This window comes from Acanthopagrus latus, chromosome 13 (genome assembly GCF_904848185.1).
Source record: "Acanthopagrus latus isolate v.2019 chromosome 13, fAcaLat1.1, whole genome shotgun sequence".
In the NCBI taxonomy this organism is placed as follows: Eukaryota; Metazoa; Chordata; class Actinopteri; order Spariformes; family Sparidae; genus Acanthopagrus; species Acanthopagrus latus.
In genome coordinates, this window is record NC_051051.1 from 9,801,274 (window position 1) to 9,821,891 (window position 20,618).

Below are 20,618 nucleotides of genomic sequence, written 5' to 3' on the forward strand. Positions count from 1 at the left end.
GAAAAAGGGGGGGAAACAGAAATTATAAAGAATGCATGCAGCCATAATAGAAGAGGTGATGAGTTGAAATGATAGAGGAGAGAAAAGACACATTTATGACATTCAGCAACATATAGAAAAACACAGTTTTGTTTCAGGGAGATCACTGTCCGGATTAGCAGAAGTGACAGATAAAGAAATGGGGAATTTCATTGTGCGCCGCTATCTGGGAAATGGATTTTGTGAATACTGAGCTGGCTGGATATAAGCTTTTATTCAGTCTTTTACTGCCTGAATCCTTTTACATTTACAAGCTCAGGTTTTACCCACTGGCTACGGTGAGGATTTTTTTTTCTCTCTCTGACAAAAAAAAAGAAAAAAGAATACTGGCTCCACAAGTTACGTGCGGAAAATGGACACATTCACAAACTCCTCCTGCACCTTGTCACCCCTGACGCTGGAACATTTTTGTATTCTTATCCTAAATCCGTGTTCCAAGGTGCTTTGACCATACTCTCTTACCTGCACAAACGTCTTGCAAATTGCTCGTTTCAGCCTGATGAATGCCACTTATTTCATCAAGAGCATTATAATCACCAAATCATGGAATTAGTATTTGTTTTCTCCTGTGGAGACAGACTGGCTGTATAAGTATACAACTCTTGAGGTTTTTGGTGTGATGGTCACTTGCCGTGAGCTTCGTGAGCAACATAACTGAAAAAGAAGTTTCAATACTTCAATACAAGATTTTCCAGCAATTCCATACGTAACCTGTGGAGCCAGTATTTCTTTGTTAGCATGCTTTATGATTGGGAAAGGCGTACATTATTTCCGAACCAACAACATGCATCTTGGAGACATTTGCGTGAAAAATGTAAACAAATGTAACACACACTCAGGATGTAATCAAACGCTAACGTTAGCTAGGCGACTGTCGAATGCTCAAAATCAGCGTACGAACTAGCAGATATGTTGTTGTACCTTGAAATAAGGATGAATGTTCCTCCGAATTCTCACTATCCATCATATTTTTGGTTGCTGATCAATTGGAAAGCTGTAAAATTAAAACATCTTGTCGCATTACCTACGTTTGTACAACTTGCAGCCTTGAACACGGCAGCATCACATTAACCCAGCATTCTCTAGCATTGGAGAAAAATGGCCGCCGTATAGTACCGACCCAAAAAATATTCTTTGTTTCGTCTCCCTGTGAGACTGTTGCCGTTACAAGACTGCGCAATTAAATTTAACTTCACAAAATTAAGAAGCTGAACGAGATCCTCCTACTGTTCCTTCTTCTTCTCGACGTGTTCAGCCATAAAGCCCTGGCACGGCGTTTGAAGGTATCCCTCTCTGTGTAATTCATTGATTGCTGCTTAATTCTGTGACTTCAAAACAAACAGAAGTGTGGGAGGTGAGGATTAGGCTACATAAACATGTCAATGTGATTAACAGTGTCAGGGAAATACATCAAATGAAAACACGTGTATATCTATGTGGTTTACACTCACTCATCTGTTGGCTTTTCATGCCAAATTTAGAATGCCATGACCTTGTTATTATTACGCCCTATCTGATTTTTCAAAAACTAATTAAACTCCCACATATTCCACAAACTGCGGCACATTTTTAAGAACGTTGTCAGACAAAGATGTTTTACAGATGGCATGCGCATGTTTGAAAACTGCACACTTCCACATAATATTATTGAATCCAAACTCTTGACATGTAAATGACAAAAGCACTTGTGAGACGATTTTGTTTTATTTTGAAGCTCATTATCCATCACACAGCTCTCGAAAGGAGCTTGAGTCAGGAGTGATGATGTTGATCGCTTAATTGGCAGCTTGTTCCTATACATTGTTGTAGGGCCTCCATAAAAAGAGCCCTTACTGCTTTCTAGCAAGGATAAAGAAAATGTATTTGTGTGTTACCTAACAAGTATGTAACTCCAAACACAGGCTTTCCAGTTTATGAACCTTGGTGTCCTCTAGTTTAACGTGCTGGGACATAACCTATTAAAGAGTCGTTGGAAGACGTTTTTTACAGCAAAACATTTGTATAGCATTCTCCTAAAAGCTGAAGCCGATGGGGACTTAAATGTAAAAAAAAACAAAACAAAAAAAAAAAACGAAAAGAGACATAAAATGGCTCCATAAAGCTCATCTGGGATAATCCAACAATATCAGCTTGTGCACCCACTTGAGAAGGGGGTGCATGCTAACACTTAGAAGCTACAGCAAATAATCCAGTTTAGAAGGGTGTAAATAATGTTTCTTAAATTGGGATCTTGGGGCTTCTGGGGACTTTGAAACAAGTCCCAATCTACTTACAAAGGAGAATGCTGCAACTCTGTTTTGCTGTGAAGCTCCAGAAATATTTTGTGGACTGCAAAAAAACAAACAAAAAAACATCCGACTTTCCACCTACATGGGGGTGAGTAGACAAAGAATCATTTGTAATTTTTGGTTGAACTTATCGCCATTGTCTTTTTTTAAATCAACATTACTGGAATTGACAGGGGACGAAGCTAATGAGGGGTTCCACGCTTTGTATGTTCACTGAGATCCATGCAGCATGAAGCTATACCGAAAGTGTTAGACTGTACAAGATTGATAACAGCAATTATTTCTATTATAAATATGCAGTTTTGTACAAGTTGTTAATTCCAGTGCTTCGTGTCTCTGCCTCGTAGAGTTGCAGCTCATCATTTATTTGATGGATTGTTTTTTAAAACAGATCCATGATGGAAAGTCTTGTTTGAGGTCTTCGCCCGACACAATAAAGCTTGATATCTTGTTTTACATCTCCAGCCAAAATTAATCAGAGAGAGATAATGATTAACAAGTGAGAGACTGATTACGTTGCTGCAGAGTTGTAACCCTGCATTAATCATGATAATTTCCCTACCCTGACACCTTCAAGTGAGCGTGCCCTATTTTGCTGCGATACCATCATCGAGATTGTAGCGACTGGACTCCGGCTTCCTGTCTGATAGCATCGAAATGGTCAGTTTGTATTGAATCCCAGCTGTATGTCGTTTTATGAGGAAACAGGGGAGTTCAATCAATAGAAACATCCGTTGACTGGCTGTTCCGCGTGTGTGTGATCAGTATAAAAGAAACTCAGGTCAGACTGTTTTAAATTTCTAATTAAACACTTGGTAAATGAAACATGGAGCGGGCTATAAAAAAAAAAAAAAAAACCTTTCTGCAATGAAGTGGAAGATATTTAAACACATGATCCATAATTATATGATTGAAGCCACATATCCTCCTATAGCTTTCTATCTATAAACCTCAAACACCAGCTTGTTGGTGTATTACACACACGCACACACACACACACACACACACACAGAGTTGTGCTATCCTATTCTTCCTTTGGAGGATCAGAGGTTTTGTCGCTGTAGGTGTTGGCGATGAGTCACACCGGCAAATTACCGCGTTTCAAACGGCTTTCAAATTACTTCCCTTCCAGTCGGGTGGTGCGCTGATAACCGATAACAGTTTTCATTTCAACAAGGAGTTTTGGAGGACTCATCTTTCCTTCTGTTTGTCTGCCTCAAGGTATACAACCCATGTGTGGCCTGTGCCTGTATGCATGAGGCCTACAGTACAGCGGATGCCTGCGTGAAGGCCGGCGGCAGACACGGGGGCTTAGTGATAGAAAGATCATCAAACGCTCAGCCAGTCACTGCTCACGTTTCTGCCGACATTTTCAAAAGCAACAGAACAGTCTTCTTTATTCGACAATGTCGAACCCGTTGACCCCAGATGATATTCATGAATCCTAAAGAGATAAGTGGAAAAATATTACAGGGGAAGCCTATTAAATCTTGACAACGGACGATATTGAGGATAAAAACCTTCATTCCAATCATCTTCTTACAGATTCACTTTGTGACAGAGGGTGGTTTCCATGCAAATCCTTCATTGTTATTTACAGTAAAGTCACAGAGGCCTGCTGTTTATCCCAGTGCACTGCACCTGAGGAAAACACGAGCAAATAAAACAATGCTGTATAAAAATTAAACAAAACAACCACGTGTGTGATATTCAAAAGTGTTTTAACATCACCACTGCAGGATATTATTGACGTTAGTGACTGTACTTGTGTTGAAGCTGTTTTCATCATTTGAAGAAGCATCGTCAAGAAGAAGAAGAAGAAGAAGGAGAAGAAGAACAAGAAGAAGAAGAAGAAGAAGAAGAAGAAGAAGAAGAAGGATGGCTGGATCTCTTTCAGGTGCAATTCGTAAAATATGGCCAGAATTCAAATGTAGCTCCAAAAACATAGGAGGCAGCATGTCATCCGAGTAACCAACAACTGCTGATCTTTGCTAGCTGTCCTTGGCCGGGCACTTAACTGGATCTGAACACAGCCTCCAAGGCCGATGGACGTCAGTTTGACGACAGGAGATACAGTAAGGAGGTGATTTACAGCGCCTCTGACCACGGCAGACTTCAGGGATGATAAGATTTGGCAGGTGGGGATGGGAGAAGCATCCACAGTGGGAAAGAATTTATCTGCCAGCAGAAACAACGGGTGCCATTAAACTATCTTGCTGGTACAAAGTGTAATTGGGAGACAGAACAGGGCTAGCAGGTTAGCATGCTTACCTCAGTGGACATCTCTGGGACACAATACAACATCAACAAATATTTTGAATGTTTAAAGCTAAAATTCTGGCAGTATCTTACAGATGACTCCTTTAAGGATTCCTCTCAAGTGCAGGTAACTTTTTATATCAGCGCACACTGTAAACTTTATTTCAACCACAAACACATAGTAAGTATGTTGAATAACAGCATCAACTTTTTTGGAATAGTGAAGAATCATACCAACATTGCCTCTGGGTTAAATGAGAATGAAAAGCTTGTAGAATTTGCATACGTATTAAAAAAACCCACTTTAACTCACCCACTCTGCGCTTTCCAGATAAAAGACTTCTGTATAGCTGCTACACACAACCCAAAATAAAAGGCAGCATTATGTGAGTACAATCAAAGCAGTGTTTTCCATGAGATAATGGTCACATCAATGCGGAGGGATGCACAGGCTTTGAACATTTGGCTCACGTTATAGTGAAGGTCTGCAAACGCGTGGTTTCCATGCCACTACATCTTCAGGCTGTGGCTCTGCCATCTGTGCTCGCTGGTGCAGTGATTACAAATGATGTGGATGCAAGCTATTACTCTAATAAAGTCTCATGCGAGGTTTTACTGTAGTACATTAGAGGCAGCTGGCTGCTGGCCGAATGTCTTGTCATGAGGCCTTGAACGTGCAGCATCGCCCCTGAAACCGCGCGCATGTGTGTGTTTTTTGTCGGGGCTGGGTTCAATTCACTTTCAATAGTGTGTTTGCTGATGCATGTGCCAGATGTCTACAGGGGGAGAGTGGAAGAGATTGATGGTGAGCGCTGATGTCGCGCGCTCTGATATGAGTCGCCTCATCAACCTCAAATTCATTGCCTGCTTCTGGCCTCCAACACCATCCGTCACTGACGCCACCAGTTTCTCAAAGGTTGCAATGCGCATTTTACAGCTAATATTCGGGAGGGGGGGGGGTTAAATAATTTCTGAGTAGCAGACAATGAGAGAGTGGGACAACAATCACCACAATGCGCACACATTACTCACGCAGAATCCACTTCCTGCAGGGTCCATCTACTCCCACCATAACTCCTCTCCCGGACCTAATTTATGCGAGAGACGTTTGGCATTCATCGGATGTTCGCAGCAAATTCCCTCACATCATCTATATTGGCTCATAGATTTAAATATTACCTTTAACACCATATTCATCAACGTGGAGGTGTTAACCCATCGAGGATTACTTATAAAGGGACGGTGTTCATTCACTGCGCTGCGCAGTGTGAACAGAGAGGCATTATTCTTCGCTCAGAGCCGAGAGGATGGAGGCAGCACAGATATTGGGAATATTTGAATGAGTTTTCCTGTGAGTCACGCACAACATTTATTCATTTTATTGATTTATTGAGTCTTCTGATCTGGAAGCATCACAGTATGATTTTGTATCAGAGTGTATGTGCGACTTCCTAACAATATTCTACATTCTGTTTACACTTCACCAAAAGTGTGTCTTTTCTAGCACACATTAGCATATTACATGCCATGAAAGGGAAAGTTCAACCAAAAAAAAAAAAAAAAAAAGCTAAATTCATGCACACAGCCGTCTTGCATTCTCCTGAGCAACTCGCCCTCATGTCAAGGGCTGTAAATCTTATCAAATCACTTGGATACACTGGACGAGCTGCATGGAGCCATTTCATGTTTTTTAATGTTTTGCTGTGAAGCACCAAATATCTTTAGCGGAAAGGAAAACTTCACTCGAATTTCCCTCGGTATGGAGGTGAGTAGATAATGAGTGAATTCGGGTGAACCCAGTAAAATAAGAAAAAGAAGACACTATTTTTTGCCTTTATGCCCAGTCGAGCATGTGCGCCCACTTCCGACGGGGTTCACACTAACACTTTATGCTTAGCAGGTACGGTAAGATTTCAACACACACACACACAAAAAAACCAAACAAACAGTGTAAATAACATCTTTCCAAATCAATTTGGGACCTCCAGGCTTCTGGATATGAGCCATTTTATGTGTTGTGTCTTTGGTTTTCACATTTTAAAGCAAGTCCCCATCTGCATCAGCTGTTTAGAAGCAATAAATCTGCAGCATTGTTTTGCTGTGAAGCTCCAGAATTGTTTTATGGTCTACCAAACTCCACCCACCTTTCCATCAGCATGGAGATGAGTAGATAATAACTGAATTTTCATCTTTGGTTGAATTTTTCCTTTAACACGTTATAAGCATTTCTACAGTGTCATGGTGGCCGCATTTAAGATGAGCACTTCAGTAATTATGTTATGAATGGCAAAACACTTAAATAAATATCGTATCAGTCATTTTCACGTTGTGATATTACATCCTTAGTATGTCAGTGAACATATAGACCAGGTACAGGTGTGAATTAATGTCCGTTTTGCACCTCAGTGAGAGAGAAATCTGAAGGCTACTAATGAGATTCTCATTTACAGAAATCTCTCCGCTGACACCACAGCCCTCTCCAGATGTAAACACAGCTGCGTCACCATAAAAACACTTGATGCGAGCAGAACAAGCGCGACACAACAGTGGCAAACAAGCCTCACCGTGTGGAGCAGATGTCGTCGTGCAACATCGTGTTGTGCCTTCTGACGTGGACGTTTGACTCACGATGAGCAACCTGAGAGGGAGAGAGAGAGAGAGAGAGAGAGAGAGAGAGAGTGCTAAAACCGTCCCCTTCTGCAAAACTGGGCCAAAAAAAAACAAAACCTGACAACCTCTTCTTCCTTCCTGTACCGACAAATAGGCTGAATGTAAAAAGATAATCATAATAATCTGTGCAGTCTTAAACAAATTAAGCCAAGCTTTTAATTTTTACCCTGTGAAACTAATTTTCTCCTCTGATACAAACGCGCAACCACGAGATGTGTGCAGGTTAGCGCGTAGCTTGCGGCGAAAATTTTAACTTCTGAAAAGCATGTCTGGGGAAAGAAACAAAAAAAAAAAAAGGGGGAGAAGCTAGATGAAACTGTAGATTATAGTGTGGGCGCCAGGGTCCTGCACACATCATCAAGTCCCAGCTATGCATTGTGTTGTAGGAACCTTACGGTGCAATTACTTGTCCTTCCCTCCCCCTGACAAAGTGGCGTGGGCGGAAAAGCTTCTGTTAATCATGAGCCCTATTTTATCACTTCCAGGTACAGACCCTTTGCAGTGCGAGGGAGCTGCATTAGCACACTTGCCGAAAGATCCCCAGCCTGCATTACCATAATTGTGGCCAAAATGTCAGCAAAAACCAGGGAATTCATCACTCCCTATCTCCCCCTTGTTTTAAGAGTGTCGATTTTCCAGCTCAGCCTGGCGACCCTGCAGCCCTCCTCGGTCCATACCAACAGAGAAAAAGACAAAGTTAATTTAATGGAAAAAAAAAAAAAGGCCATCCACATCCAGTCGCAGCCCCTTGTCTTAGAAGTTCGTATGGGGAGCCATCAGTGACAGCATGCCCCAACCTCCTCCAGAGGTTCATTTGTCTGTAATGTACATTACAATAAGAGAGGGGACGTGTGTTTTCTCTCTGTGCATGTGTGTGTGTGTGTGTGTGTGTGTGTGTGTGTGTGTGTGTTTGTGAAAGAGAGACAGAATGGAGGGAGAAATGGAACTATTACTGTGAGGTGTGTGTATTCCATTAAATGCAAGCACGGTGTACCGGTGTTAATCTATGTGAGTGGCCAAGCAGGCGGCAGAGTGTGAGTCAGTGCGGGGGTGCGGACATGGAGCGAGGGTAAGGGGCCAACTAATGCTGAGTGGCAGTTGATAATGCCAGACCGTTATATCAGCATCTGCCCTCCGGCTCCATGCTTACCTCTCCGAGCCTGCTGCTGCCATCAAGCATTTCAACAAAGACACACACACACACACACACACATGCGCGCATGTGCACACACACAGTGACATGACTACCTTGCAAACACTCCCTCATTCTGCTGCAAACAGTCCCTTGCACAGAATCTAATCAAACAGAGGTTATGTGGTGCCTCAAGCCATCCTAACAAATTACAACTTCATTTGATGTGTGCATATCTCCGTCTGCTAACACAAAACACATATTTGCTCACACACGCCAAGTCCCTCAGAACAGAAACAAAGCTCCATTTTGATTTCAAGGGAGAGAGAGAGAGAGAGAGAGAGAGAGAGAGAGAGCATGTTTTATTTTCTTTCTCTTTTTCTTTCCGTCATCGCGTCACCGCGGGTTTTTGTGCGTTTGCTTGAAAAAAAACTCCCGTTAAAATAGACATCAAAGACTCCAGGTGATATTCCTGTCCATCCTCAAATTATATTTTCTCCCTCATCTGATAAGAAGTATCATAAATCTAACATTCACATCAGCGGAGCGTGACATTTTGAATCGGGCCACACATAATCGCGTAATAAAGCTGGCCTCATGTGACTCTGATGTCTGCAGCTAATATCCAATTAACCTTAGAACATCACCGATAATATAGAATCCCTGTCTGCCGCTGGCTGAACGTACAAGACATGTTCTAGCACACACGCATGCAAAGAAAAAACGCATCCATTAAGGTGCACAGGCGGACACACACACACACACACACACACACACACACACACACACATACCTGGAAGTAAAAGCCTTGACGCAGTGAGAAAGTAACCCGTATGAGGACTGACAGCTGAATTTAGTGGCACACAAGGCCAGAGGGGAGGCTTGGCACTGACAAATGAAGTGTATGGAAATGAGCTTGGCTTTAACATTGTGAATCAACTTGTTTCTGCGTTATCCAGCACATGGATGCCACTAAACAAGGAAGCTCAATATCAGGCGGAACTGTATATTTATGTGCCCTTGAACCAAAATGTACAAAATGCTCCGTTTACAGTAGACCTGGGGAGTGTCTGGCTAACAGTGGAAGTAAAAAGTTGTTTTTGTTTCACAATAAATTGAGCAGAAAGGAGGTGGGGGGGGGGAAACAGGGGTGAATTCACATGAGTGGGTCACGGAATTAAAGCGTCTCTTTGCAATCCAGAGTTGTTTACTTCAGCAAGCCTCTGATTCTTATCCAGAGTCAGGCAGGACTCGTGAGGTCTAAAACCCTCAGGCAGACTTGTGTCGATTCCACACCGCTAGTTTTCAGTAAAGCTGCTGATTTTCTACTCCTTCGTATTGATCGGAATTAAGAGTCAGGGATCATGAAACTAATCATACAAGACAAGCTTTTTTTGCCAGCAGTGCAGTATAATGTATAGAATGTGTGCACATGAATTGATTTGTGTGCAACATTTTATGATGTGATCAGTTACATGCTGAAAGGATATGTTCAGCCAAAAAAATTGTAATTAAGTCATTCTCTACTTGCATGTGTAGCCGGTCTGGCCTGACACTTCAGATTGCTGCGAGTTCTGCGTGGTGTTTGAGGGTGATGGAAAATGAGAAAAGGACAGTTTCTGCTTTGCTGATCCGGGGAATTTATTTGGTATAAAACACATCAAAATTAGCACAGCAATTTCTCATACAGCTTCCCTTAAGGACACCTTTAAAAACAAGGGAACACGGCATGAGAAACTACTGCTACTTTAGCTTAACTTAGCGTGCTACACAAGTGCTGCACACTCCGAAAAAATGGGACAGGAAGTGATGTCACAGAAATGTCAAAGGCCACACAAAGAAAGTACAATTTACCAAAATAAATTAAATTGAATAATGAAAATAAAAGCTCCACAAAATAAAGTAGTAGATGTAGATGTGAGCAGAAACAACAACAACAAAACATGAACAAGCATGAAAAATGGATTTAGTGAAATGTAAACCTGCTACAATTACACATCGGTTGCATCCACCCCTCATAGATTTCACCAAAATCCAGACCATACCTCTGGATAAACCAATTACTACACTGACCAAAACATGGGACTCACTGTAGAACCCGCTTTAGGTCTACCATCAGCCGTACAAGCTACCAAACGTACAGGTTCAGAGAAAACATAAGGGTGTTTGGGCCTTAGTCCTTCTGAGATTATTATGATGCCTTTTACACCATACAGATTACCTTACCCTTCCATACATATTCAGACAATCACAGGTACACAAAACAAACAGCATGAGAAGCGACTAGGACCTCCTGCTAACTGAAGCCAAAAGCCACTCCATCATCATCTTTAATATGGCCCAGAGACTTGACTGAAGATCTCATCTCATCCTGGGGCCTCGTTTTAAGGTTATGGAGTCATAACTGCTGAAAAAACAACCTCCAGCCTCCTCCTCAGTTGCAGCAAATACATCATCAAGGTGCCACAAAGGACTGCTGAAATTCAGCTCTCAAAATATACTGAGCATCATGCGCATAAATGAGGCAGAACTGTTACACAAACCCTGTGGCATCCTGTTGTACTCGTCCAATCCCATTGGCATCGTGAATGCAGTGTATTTCTTCTCCTCCTCTGCTATCGGGATGTTATAAAATCCAGAGGTCACGTCCATCACGCTTCCTTACCGCCTTGCATTTAGTCACCTGAGGTCTGTGCAGAGTCTCAAACTGCCGTCCTCACTCGCTGACTTATCTCTTACTTTTCTCCTATACTTCCATTTCAGACAGAACCTGCCATAGTTTCTGGTGATGGTCTGGTGGTACCCACTGATTGGGGAGGCGGAATGGTCTTTCATCAGTGAGCCGGATGCGATGCGTGCCTTTTGCTTCACCGCAGTCCGGTGTATGTTTGGAGAAGAGTTCACTGTATTTCTCAAGCAGTTCGACCAACCTCTCCTTCACCGATTGATCAGCGTGGCACTGGACGATATCAATGTTAGTGAGCCCGACCTGTCGTAGTCGCTGTTTAAGGTCTGTCGGCTGGTCATTATCATATTTTTTCTCCTGTTTGGCTCTTTCAGTTTGGTTGGTGCCCTGGAAAACCTGCCAGAGCCCCCAAAGCCAGACAGGGAAACACATCCGCTAACTTACTGTTTTGCTTCAAGGTGATGGGCTTGCCCGTCAGGTTAGTAACTTTCATGGGGACCCATCTATCAACCCGTAGTGGTGTGATGACACGGCCAACCATGATGTTATGAGGCAAGAACTTGGAAGAGGTGGGCTGGACGATTACCGTGCTGCCAGGTGACATGGGGACATTCTTTGGCAGTTTGCCCCAAACCAGATGTTCTTGCTTTGCCAGCAAGGTGACTGACGGCCGGAGCTTAACAGTCCTGATCACGTCTGGAAGCTTGTCGCCTCTCAACCGGGATGAATTTGCCAAGGGATTGACAAATTGCTGCCACTCTGGGAGAAGAAGCCTCTGGGAGAGAAGATGCCAGCAGTCATCAGTTACTTTCAGCTGATGTATGAGGAATCTGATGACATTTGTGCCTATGATCAGGTCATCCTGTTGACCAGGTACCATGAGAACGGGCACAGCTCTCTCCTCACAGTATCATTTTCGCCTCATACACGTGGTTTGGTTTGCTCAGTGTCCCTACGCAACCTACCAGCACAGCGTCAGAGGAATGGGTCCTGAGAGTATATTCTCACTCCCCATTTTTAGTTCTGCTTGCTTGCTGAGTGTACACAGTCCATTGAACCAGAATCAAGCATCCCCTGCACCTGGAATGTGTTGTTTCTGTTTACAGAGGTATAAAACTGTTTGTCGAAGGGACCCAGTCAGACCTATCACTCCCTGAAGACCAGAGGCTCTCTCACGTCTGACTGTAGGGAACTTGGGATCTTGGGGCCTGGATTACATCTGACGAGCTGCATGGAGTCATTTTTTTTGTTTTTAGACACGTGAAATTTCTACATTAAAATGTTGAAAAAAAGACTGGACCTTGGTTGTACATCGTGTTGATTTGTGATCAATCCAAGTGAAATCTGTAATTAAACTCACGGTTACAGAGCATTTCTCATTCAATCGGTCGTCGAACTTCCTCACGAGAGTCAGAGAATGTAGGAGGGAAGTCAGCAGCACAGCTAAACATAACGTGAAACATTTCTTCCCGAGCAACGTAGATAGGTTTTCATCAGCAATGGTGGTCATTCCACAACAGAAACAAGGATGTTCATGATCCTGGGCTACTTAGGTCGTTTTACTTCCTTTTGATGGTCAGACTCCTATCGGCAAAAATTACATACGGTGCCTTTAACTCACAGTCGCCTCACACTGTACACATGCCACCAAAAAGCTGAAACCATTTACATAGCAGCGAGTACCAATTCTCATGCACAAAATGAAGCCATTTAATGGAATTCATGACAGTGTAAACTGGTGACGTGCAGTCTCCTTGTCCCCTGATTTGTCAATTGGCACTTGCTGGATGTTTTTAGATTCAGCGAACTCCTTCGCTCTGCTTCGGCAAGAAAAGAAAAGAAAAAAAAAGTCATGAGTAACACCACGTGTCACCCCCTCCCGTAACGCGTAAAGCGACATCGACAAGGACTGCTGGCTGTTCGGATCGGACTGCCTTAGAACAGCCTTGTATCTATATGGGAGCAGGTGTTGTTCTGCTTTAAGAGAGGCAAACGCCCTCCACTGTGCACATAACTGCACTCTAGCCAATAAACTCTGACTTAATATTCAGTGATTAATGATCCATTAACTAATCACAGACACTCATAGTGACTTGATCATTGCTGAATGGCAAGACAGAGGGATACACAATACGTTCATTCATGCATTGAAATATCACTGTGTGTCACTTAAGCGCACATGTTTCTTTACGGTTAGGTGTTGCAGACTTGGTGCTTATTCACCGGTGTGATGTGAGAGAGAATGGCGGTGAGAGGCCACCTTAGAAACACAATGTGCCGCTGACAGATGGGAGAGCAGCCAGAAATGATGCGAGACAGCGGGTGGAAAATTGTGCAATCCCTGGAAATTGAGCAGCAAAGCACGGCTGCTCCCGTGGCCTGTGAGCCATGCAGCCACAAGAGGATCAGGGCCACCGCAGACAAAAGCCTAACAACCAGGCTGCAAGAAAAAAAAAAAAAACGGCCCCCGGAGTGCAGGCCACTTTTCCGTCTGAACGCCGCGCATGCAAGTCATTGATTCTTTCGGAGCACGTCACTAAATGACCCTAATTGAGAGCCTGTGAACGAGGTCACTCTATTTTTTTTTTTTCCCCCCCACCAACCCACGGCTCCTGAATCTGAAACACGCCGGGGCAGAGGAAGGAAGGAAGGAGGGAGGAAGAGGCAACACACTAACCTTTAACATGTGAGGAGGAAAATGGCTGCGCACCAGCTCTATCTCTACAATTTTCCCTTTTCATTGAGGAAAAGTACTATTTCATTCATGCCATTTCCGTTCATTCATCAGCTGGGGCCAGCCTAGACTCGCAGTGCCATCTCCACACCAACATTCTTATCAATGGAAGTGACGTCAGCACTGCCTGCAGCTGGGGGGGAGGGGGGTGGAGGGGGGGCGAGCGTCACGTGGTTCAGTGAGGGTATATACAATAAAGTTGCGCTGACCGTGGGGCTGAAAACATTCACTCAAGTGTACATTAGCGCCAGTGCTGCTGCCATACAAACACACCACGCAACTCAATAAAGAAGCGCCAGTTTGATTGTTTTGGTTTTTTTTTTTCCTTTTCTTGATGTTGGTCAGAGGCTGAAGAAAGAGAGAGAGAGAGCGAGAGAGAGAGAGAGAGAGAGGGGGAAACACTGACATTCTCTCAGGTGATCCTCTATTCATGAAATAATCTTGGCTTTACCCGCGCTGTGAGTGTCTCCACTTCCCCACCCCCCAGTGGGACCCCAGGTAAGTGGAACCAGATCTCATTCTGTAGCAGAAATTAATCAGATATCTATGTCATAACTATGATAATGCCGTTTTTTTAAATTATCACAGTGAGATTTTTTTTTAAACATTTGTAATTAAAAGCAAAAGAAAAAGCAGGAGTGAGACGTGTCCAGGAATACTTTCTTTTTTCTTTCTTTTTTTTTTTCCTTAAATCGCAACTTTATCAGGGGAATTCATCTGCTCTGTCAAGGGTGACTGCTGGTTGTCTAACAGTAAAGTAGATGTGCACTGCGACTGTTTCTGTCGGATCTTTTTATTTTGATTTTTTTAAAGTAAAACTGAGCCCACTTTCTAACTTTAAGTTATAAAGAAATATTTTTTCAACTGTTACTTTAATATTTGATAAATGGACGCATTCATGAGCAAATCACGTTATTTTGTGAATGCACTGATATTTAGAATGGGAAATAATAATTACCAGCGCAAAAAATACAACAGTTTGTCATTCTGTATTTATCATTGCGGGGTGATAAAGACATTAAGTCACTACAATATGTGGACAGCTATGTCTAAGAAATAGTACTGATGTCCATGTTTTGCCCCTGCAAAAAAAAAAAAAAAAAAATCCGCTGACATTTTTTAAACGTGAATGCAACAAAAAATAAATTGCGTCGATTTTTTACGATTCAAAAAGCCAAAGTCTGATTCCAACAATCATTTTTCTTCTTCTTCTTCTTCTTTTTTTTTTTTATTAAATCTTAATTAAATTAGAGTCAGAATCAAATCTACTGCAGGCCATTTACCCTATTCCAAAGTGGATTTCACCCGTTCTCCTCCTCGCGGATCCAGTTTATGAAAAGGAAATGGAAATTGTTCAAATTTGGGGCTGCACGCGGTGGTTTCCTGCCCAAAATGTGTGCTTGTCTGCATTCCACCAGTGAGGAGGAACATGCTCACATCACACAAGGACAAATCCGCGTTTCTCGCTGGCTGCTCGTCTTCTTCCTCGTGCAACCAAAAAAAAAAAAAAAAAAGAAAGAAAGAAAGAAAAAAAAAAGGGCTTTACCCCCCCACCCAAAAAAAAACATATAACACCGAGCTAATTTACAATTTGGATGGCGCGTTCAGGGACCGGAGGGTTAAATAACTCAACCGTAGCCACCAGCTTTACGCATGACTTCCCCGCGCGTGCCGCCTTTGTACCAGTGTCCTGGTCACATCGCTTGACGCACGGAATACCAAAATCAAAGCCAGCATGGACACAGCTCGGATCAATTCGTATTTCAGTATTTTTTCAGTATTTTTTATTTTTTTTAAATCTTTTTTTTTAAGATAAAGACGTTTTACGCATAAAATGGCGAGTCCGTGCGTTCTGGTCGGGTTGGACGGAATGAAGAGGTGAGGAAATTTGTACTGTTTTCTTTGCTATTGCAGAAATTCAGACGGAAATTTTCCTTTCGTTGACGTGCTTTTCTGTTGTGACAGTTTCCTCGGTTAAATCTCACGCGAGGACAAACAAAAAATGACAGAGCTTGTCTCAATTCATCCGCGCCGTTCAAAGATAATGAGTGGGTTAATGCGCGGCTACAGACAAAAAAAGAGAGAAAAGGCTCATGTTGAGGGGCAATTTGTCTATGCAAATTGTTACCTCCCTTTTGAAAAGACAGGGGAAGTTAAATATCCAGAGAATCACGACTGGATTACATGGACAGATCAGGCTGTCATCAGCATGTTTCCAGGTTACACAGCTGTGGCAAAAAAAAGGGTAAAATAAAAAAAAAAAAAAAGGAATGTATGGAGAATTGGATTTTTCTATCATGAACGTCCAAAATAAAAATATGTCAAACGTCAGACATGAGAAAAGGAAGCCTGCAACTTTCTTTGTTGGCATGGCTCATTTGACTGCGTGCTTTGTTCCCCAACGTTTGTTCGATTGAAAACTGCTCACAGTGTTAAGTGCTTTTGTGTGGGGAGGGGGGCTTCACAGTCCGAGGAGATCTCGTGTTTCATCCCGAATCTGGTCGTCGTAACATTATTTTGAATATCTGGGTGCTCTGATCTTCCAGTATTCCTTACCGGCTGTCCTCGGTACATTTGAGACCAGCCTTCTCACAATTTAGCTGCAAATTCAGTGAATGATGGATCCAGATGTGCCCAGGCTGCCTTCAGACTACAATGAGTGAATCATGAATCGCGTCTCATGTGTCTTTTGTCCTTCTCCCTCTGTCTTCTCCCTTTCTGCTTCAGGTGCTTAACCTCCCTCCTGCCAGTTCTGCATGGTCATGACCTGTCATCACGCCCCTTCCACAGCCCACCTCGTCCTATTGGTCCTGCTCATTGTCACTCCGCAGCTGGCTGGCACCGCCCCTGCGTGGGGTGAGGGAGGGGAGGGAGGGGTGGAGGGGCGCACCCGGACAGACCGAAAAGAGGACAATCTCGCCCCCTTCCTCTTGCCCCCTCCCCAGAGCCTCTCCAGCCCTGACAACACGTCACTAGACCGGGGCCGGGGCCCGGGTCAAGATAACCAATCAGATAAATTGACGGACCCTGCGCAGGTGCTCGCCGTTCTTTTGGAGGCCCTGGACCACCCGGGGGAGAGTGAAATCCAGGCGAGCAGGAACAGAGACTGGGGAGAGGATCAGAGTCAGGAGCTGCCCTCCACTGAAGGCTTGGAGGGTGGTGAGATAAGGAGAGCAGGGGAGACAGAGGCAGAGAGGGTGGAGGAGGAGGAGGAGGAGGAGGGGCGAGGGGCTGATAAGGCTATTGAACAGCTAATTGTAGGCCATTTGACAGCTGCTCAGGGTGATGACTTAAAAGAAAGGGATGAGGAGGATGAAAACACAAGGTCAGAGAAGGATCGAGGGTGGTCTGTGGAGGATGTGGGACCTGATAGCGTGAGTGAGGAGGAAGAGAAGGAAGAGGACAAGGAGCAGAGGGAGGGCGAAGGACATGATTTAGAAAGTTTCTTAAACAAGGCCAGATCAGGTTCCACCTCACAGGGAGATGATCCCTCTCTGCAGCGCAAAATAAGGGGCTACTTCCAAAACATTGACTTGGGTCTCCAAGATAACGAGATCCTGCCTCCTCTGAAGGGCTACAAGGCGTACAATACTCAGCTGGCGCGTGCCGGGAAGAAGCTGCACTGGCAGGAGAACCGGTCGGGCAACCAAGCCGTCAAGGGGGGCAACTTCATGGATGACTTCGAGGATGAAGGAGAGGAGCTGGAGGAGGAGGTCGAAGAAGAAGAAGAGAGCCTCTCCCACATGGAAGAGGAGGCCAGAGCACGCGCGGAGAAGCAGGAGGTGCTCCGGCAGCAGGAGGAGGCGGAGCGAGCCAGAGAGGAGGAGCAGAGGCTGGCAGACATCGCCTCTGACATGCTGCTGCAGTACATGGGGAGGAAGCAGCAGTCCTACATGAAGCCGCGGCAGAAAAGCAGCATGGGCGCCGCCGGCAACACCGCCGAGGACAAGCGCTCGGAGGAGGTCGTCCCAGACGAAGACGACCTGGACCAGCAGATGATCGACAGGCTGATCGAGATCAGCAGCAAGCTGCACCTGCCCGCTGACGATGTGATTGAGATTATCAGTGACGTGGAGGAGAAGAAGAAGAAAAGGAAAGAGTTGCAGCTGCAGCCAAGCAACAGCAACCCTGTCGCCCCGCGCTTCAGGCCTCTGGTACCCCCTCCTCTGGCTGCTCCGCCGATCTACCACTACACAGCCTCAAAAAACCCCAAGAAAAACCCTTATAAGTACAACAAGTCCAACAAGAAATGGCACAAGGACAAAGTCAAGTCATACAAGCAGGACTATTGGTATAAGCCTCAGAAGCAGCTTGACTACTGGTATAAACCCCAGAAACAGTTTTTAGCCTTCCCCTCCTATCCATACTACCAGAAGCCATATCGAGCATACTACCCTGTTTATTTCCCATATCCCAAACCACAATACTATGGCAAGCCCGCCCCCTCCAGAGACCAGCCGTTCGGCCCCCAGGAGCTGGACCTCCAGGCCCCGAGGCGCAGGCACAGGGCGGGGGGTAAGAACCGTGGGCAGGGCTGGAGGCAGCAGCCAGCGCCGCGCCTGCCTCTCACCCCTTATATCTCTAACTATATCCTTCCTCACCCACGGACCTACCAACCCCTACCTCCACCCAAACCAATAACCCCGCCCAGGAGAGGCAGGCGACCCCCATACTACTATCAACAGGTCACACCGGGAGACGACTATGAGGAAGACGGGCTGGTGCCTCAGCTGGACAGTGAGGAGGAGCTGGAAAACTTTATTGAGAGGATCTACATGAAACGCAGAATGTATTGAGAGACTTTTCGGACATTTTGTCAGCCCAGACAGATCTCTGACGGAGGTGGGATAGATATACAGTAGCTAAAAAAAAGCTCAAAGGGTGGTTAAAAAAATTTTGACTCAGAGGAGGAATGTGTTTTGAAGCCTGATGGAAGTTGAAGGGTCAGGAAGTGAGGAGTTAGATTTCTGTTTTAAATCACTGTTTTTTTTGTGTGTGTTTTTTTGTTGTTGTTGATTTTGTCGGTCAGGGAGAGGATGAAGGGTGTCCCAGCTGAAGCTCCCTGTAACCATGTTCAGCCTCTTGCTCAGTTTACATTTTGAAACAGAACATACCATGGTGTATGTCTGCCTCCATTCAGGTCGATCTCTGATGCATTGTTCAGAGTTTTCTAGACTACACACACACATGCACACACACACATGCACACACACGCACACGCACACACACACACACACACACACAGGCACATACATCGACACGCCTACATGATCACGTCTTTGACACGTTCACATGCAGATGTGCCCATTGTAAGAGAACCATGTTTACAGCATCACTTTGTATCTTTTGTGTTATATTCTGTATGTCATATTACAAAACCAATCTGGTTCAATGACTTCTTCTGAAAACAAAAACAAAAAAAACAACACTGAACACTGCTATTGTCAAATGTTGACGGTATATTTTTGTTGTATTTGATGTGTGTATTTGCCTTTTCTTATTCTCGATTGGATCAACTTTAAACAGCTGCAATTTGCAAAAGGTGCCAAACGCACACACACACACACACACACACACGCATTTCAGTTTCAAACTCCAGATTCAGATTTTTGCCTTACAAAGCACCGTGGTTCTATAAAAGGGAAAGATCATATCGCATAAGATTTACCATCACAGCCGGTCCCAATGTAGAAACCCTGTGGACTCCAAAAGCACAAACTTTAAACACTAAACACTTCCAACATGGTGGACAAAGGGTTTTCAATCATTATGGGATCCAGAAGTTGATGTGTCGACGGCATAATCACCATCAGCACCACCACACAGCACTCCTCTGACACGCAGGAGTCTCCCATTGTTCATCTCCACTTCGCATCTTCACCCACACGTTGTTCTTTTTACATCGTTATCTCCATTTTTTCCCTTTCTTTCCAAAAAAGAAAACAAAAAATAATAATACTTGAACCCATCTGTTCTGCAGCCTTTTTTAATTTATTTAAAAAAGCGTTTCCACCAAGAGGCTACAAACATTTTGTTCATTTTTCCAGGAGAAATCTCATTGAAAAGTTTCAGGCCGGGGGAGTCAGGGATTGTGCTTAAAAAAAAACAAACAAACAAAAAAAAAACGTTAAATGCACGTCTTTCTACTTGCATCTTAAAAAATGAACAAAAAAAAAGAACAAAAAAAAGAGAAAAAATAAAACAGTATGGGGAACTCAAGACGGTTGTTTTCTCTGAATAAACTGTGAACATTAAAAAAAAAAAGAAATCTCAAAAAGGAGGAGGGCCACTGTGTCCACAGTGAAGCCATCTGTCTTGTAAAAGGAGAGTGTTGTTGTTGATGTCACCTTTAGCATTGTAATATGTACAGTGTGAAATAAATATGCCCGTGCAATGTGTAAATAACAGCATGATGATTACTAGTTTTGCTATATGATAAAAAATAAAAGCAATTATTTTATTAAAGTTCAGTTTTTTAATGGCTTTTTGGTGAGTGCTATGTTTTGTTTTGTTTTGTTTTGTTTTTTACTTGTATAGCAGCAAATATAGCGACGAACACTCCCATTGTTCGGTTTACAAAGGCGAGACAAGCTTACTGACAGCGCTGGCTCGTATATGTCACGGCTGCATTAATATGCAAACAAAAAACCTACAGAGGGAGTTTATTAAATCCACAGACAATCAAAATGAACACGAGGAAAAAAACCAGCAAGAATGGGAGTGAAAAGAGGAGGAATAACTAAAGAATGGAAAAATTCAGAAGGGGGGGAGAATGGTAACTGCAGTGATTGATGAGTCACATGATTGGTG

At 43.8% G+C, this 20,618-nt stretch overlaps 1 protein-coding gene across 2 annotated transcripts; it reads left to right on the forward strand.

Moving 5' to 3' along the window:
- The first annotated feature begins 14,042 nt into the window (after window positions 1–14,042).
- Window positions 14,043–20,291, forward strand: si:dkey-175g6.2 (neurosecretory protein VGF). 2 transcript variants are annotated; one of them, XM_037118889.1, is made up of 2 exons: window positions 14,043–14,306; window positions 16,536–20,291. In XM_037118889.1, the coding sequence occupies exon 2, from the start codon at window positions 16,565–16,567 to the stop codon at window positions 18,602–18,604; it is 2,040 nt and encodes a 679-aa protein (XP_036974784.1). In that variant the 5' UTR covers window positions 14,043–14,306; window positions 16,536–16,564; the 3' UTR covers window positions 18,605–20,291. The 2 variants fall into 2 exon arrangements, with proteins under 2 accessions (XP_036974784.1, XP_036974785.1); XM_037118890.1 differs by lacking the exon at window positions 14,043–14,306 and adding an exon at window positions 15,124–15,686.
- The last annotated feature ends 327 nt before the right edge of the window (window positions 20,292–20,618 follow it).

Coding starts and splice junctions, on each gene's coding strand:
- si:dkey-175g6.2 (XM_037118889.1), top strand. CDS start 16,565: ATGGTCATGACCTGTCATCACGCCCCTTCCACAGCCCACCTCGTCCTA.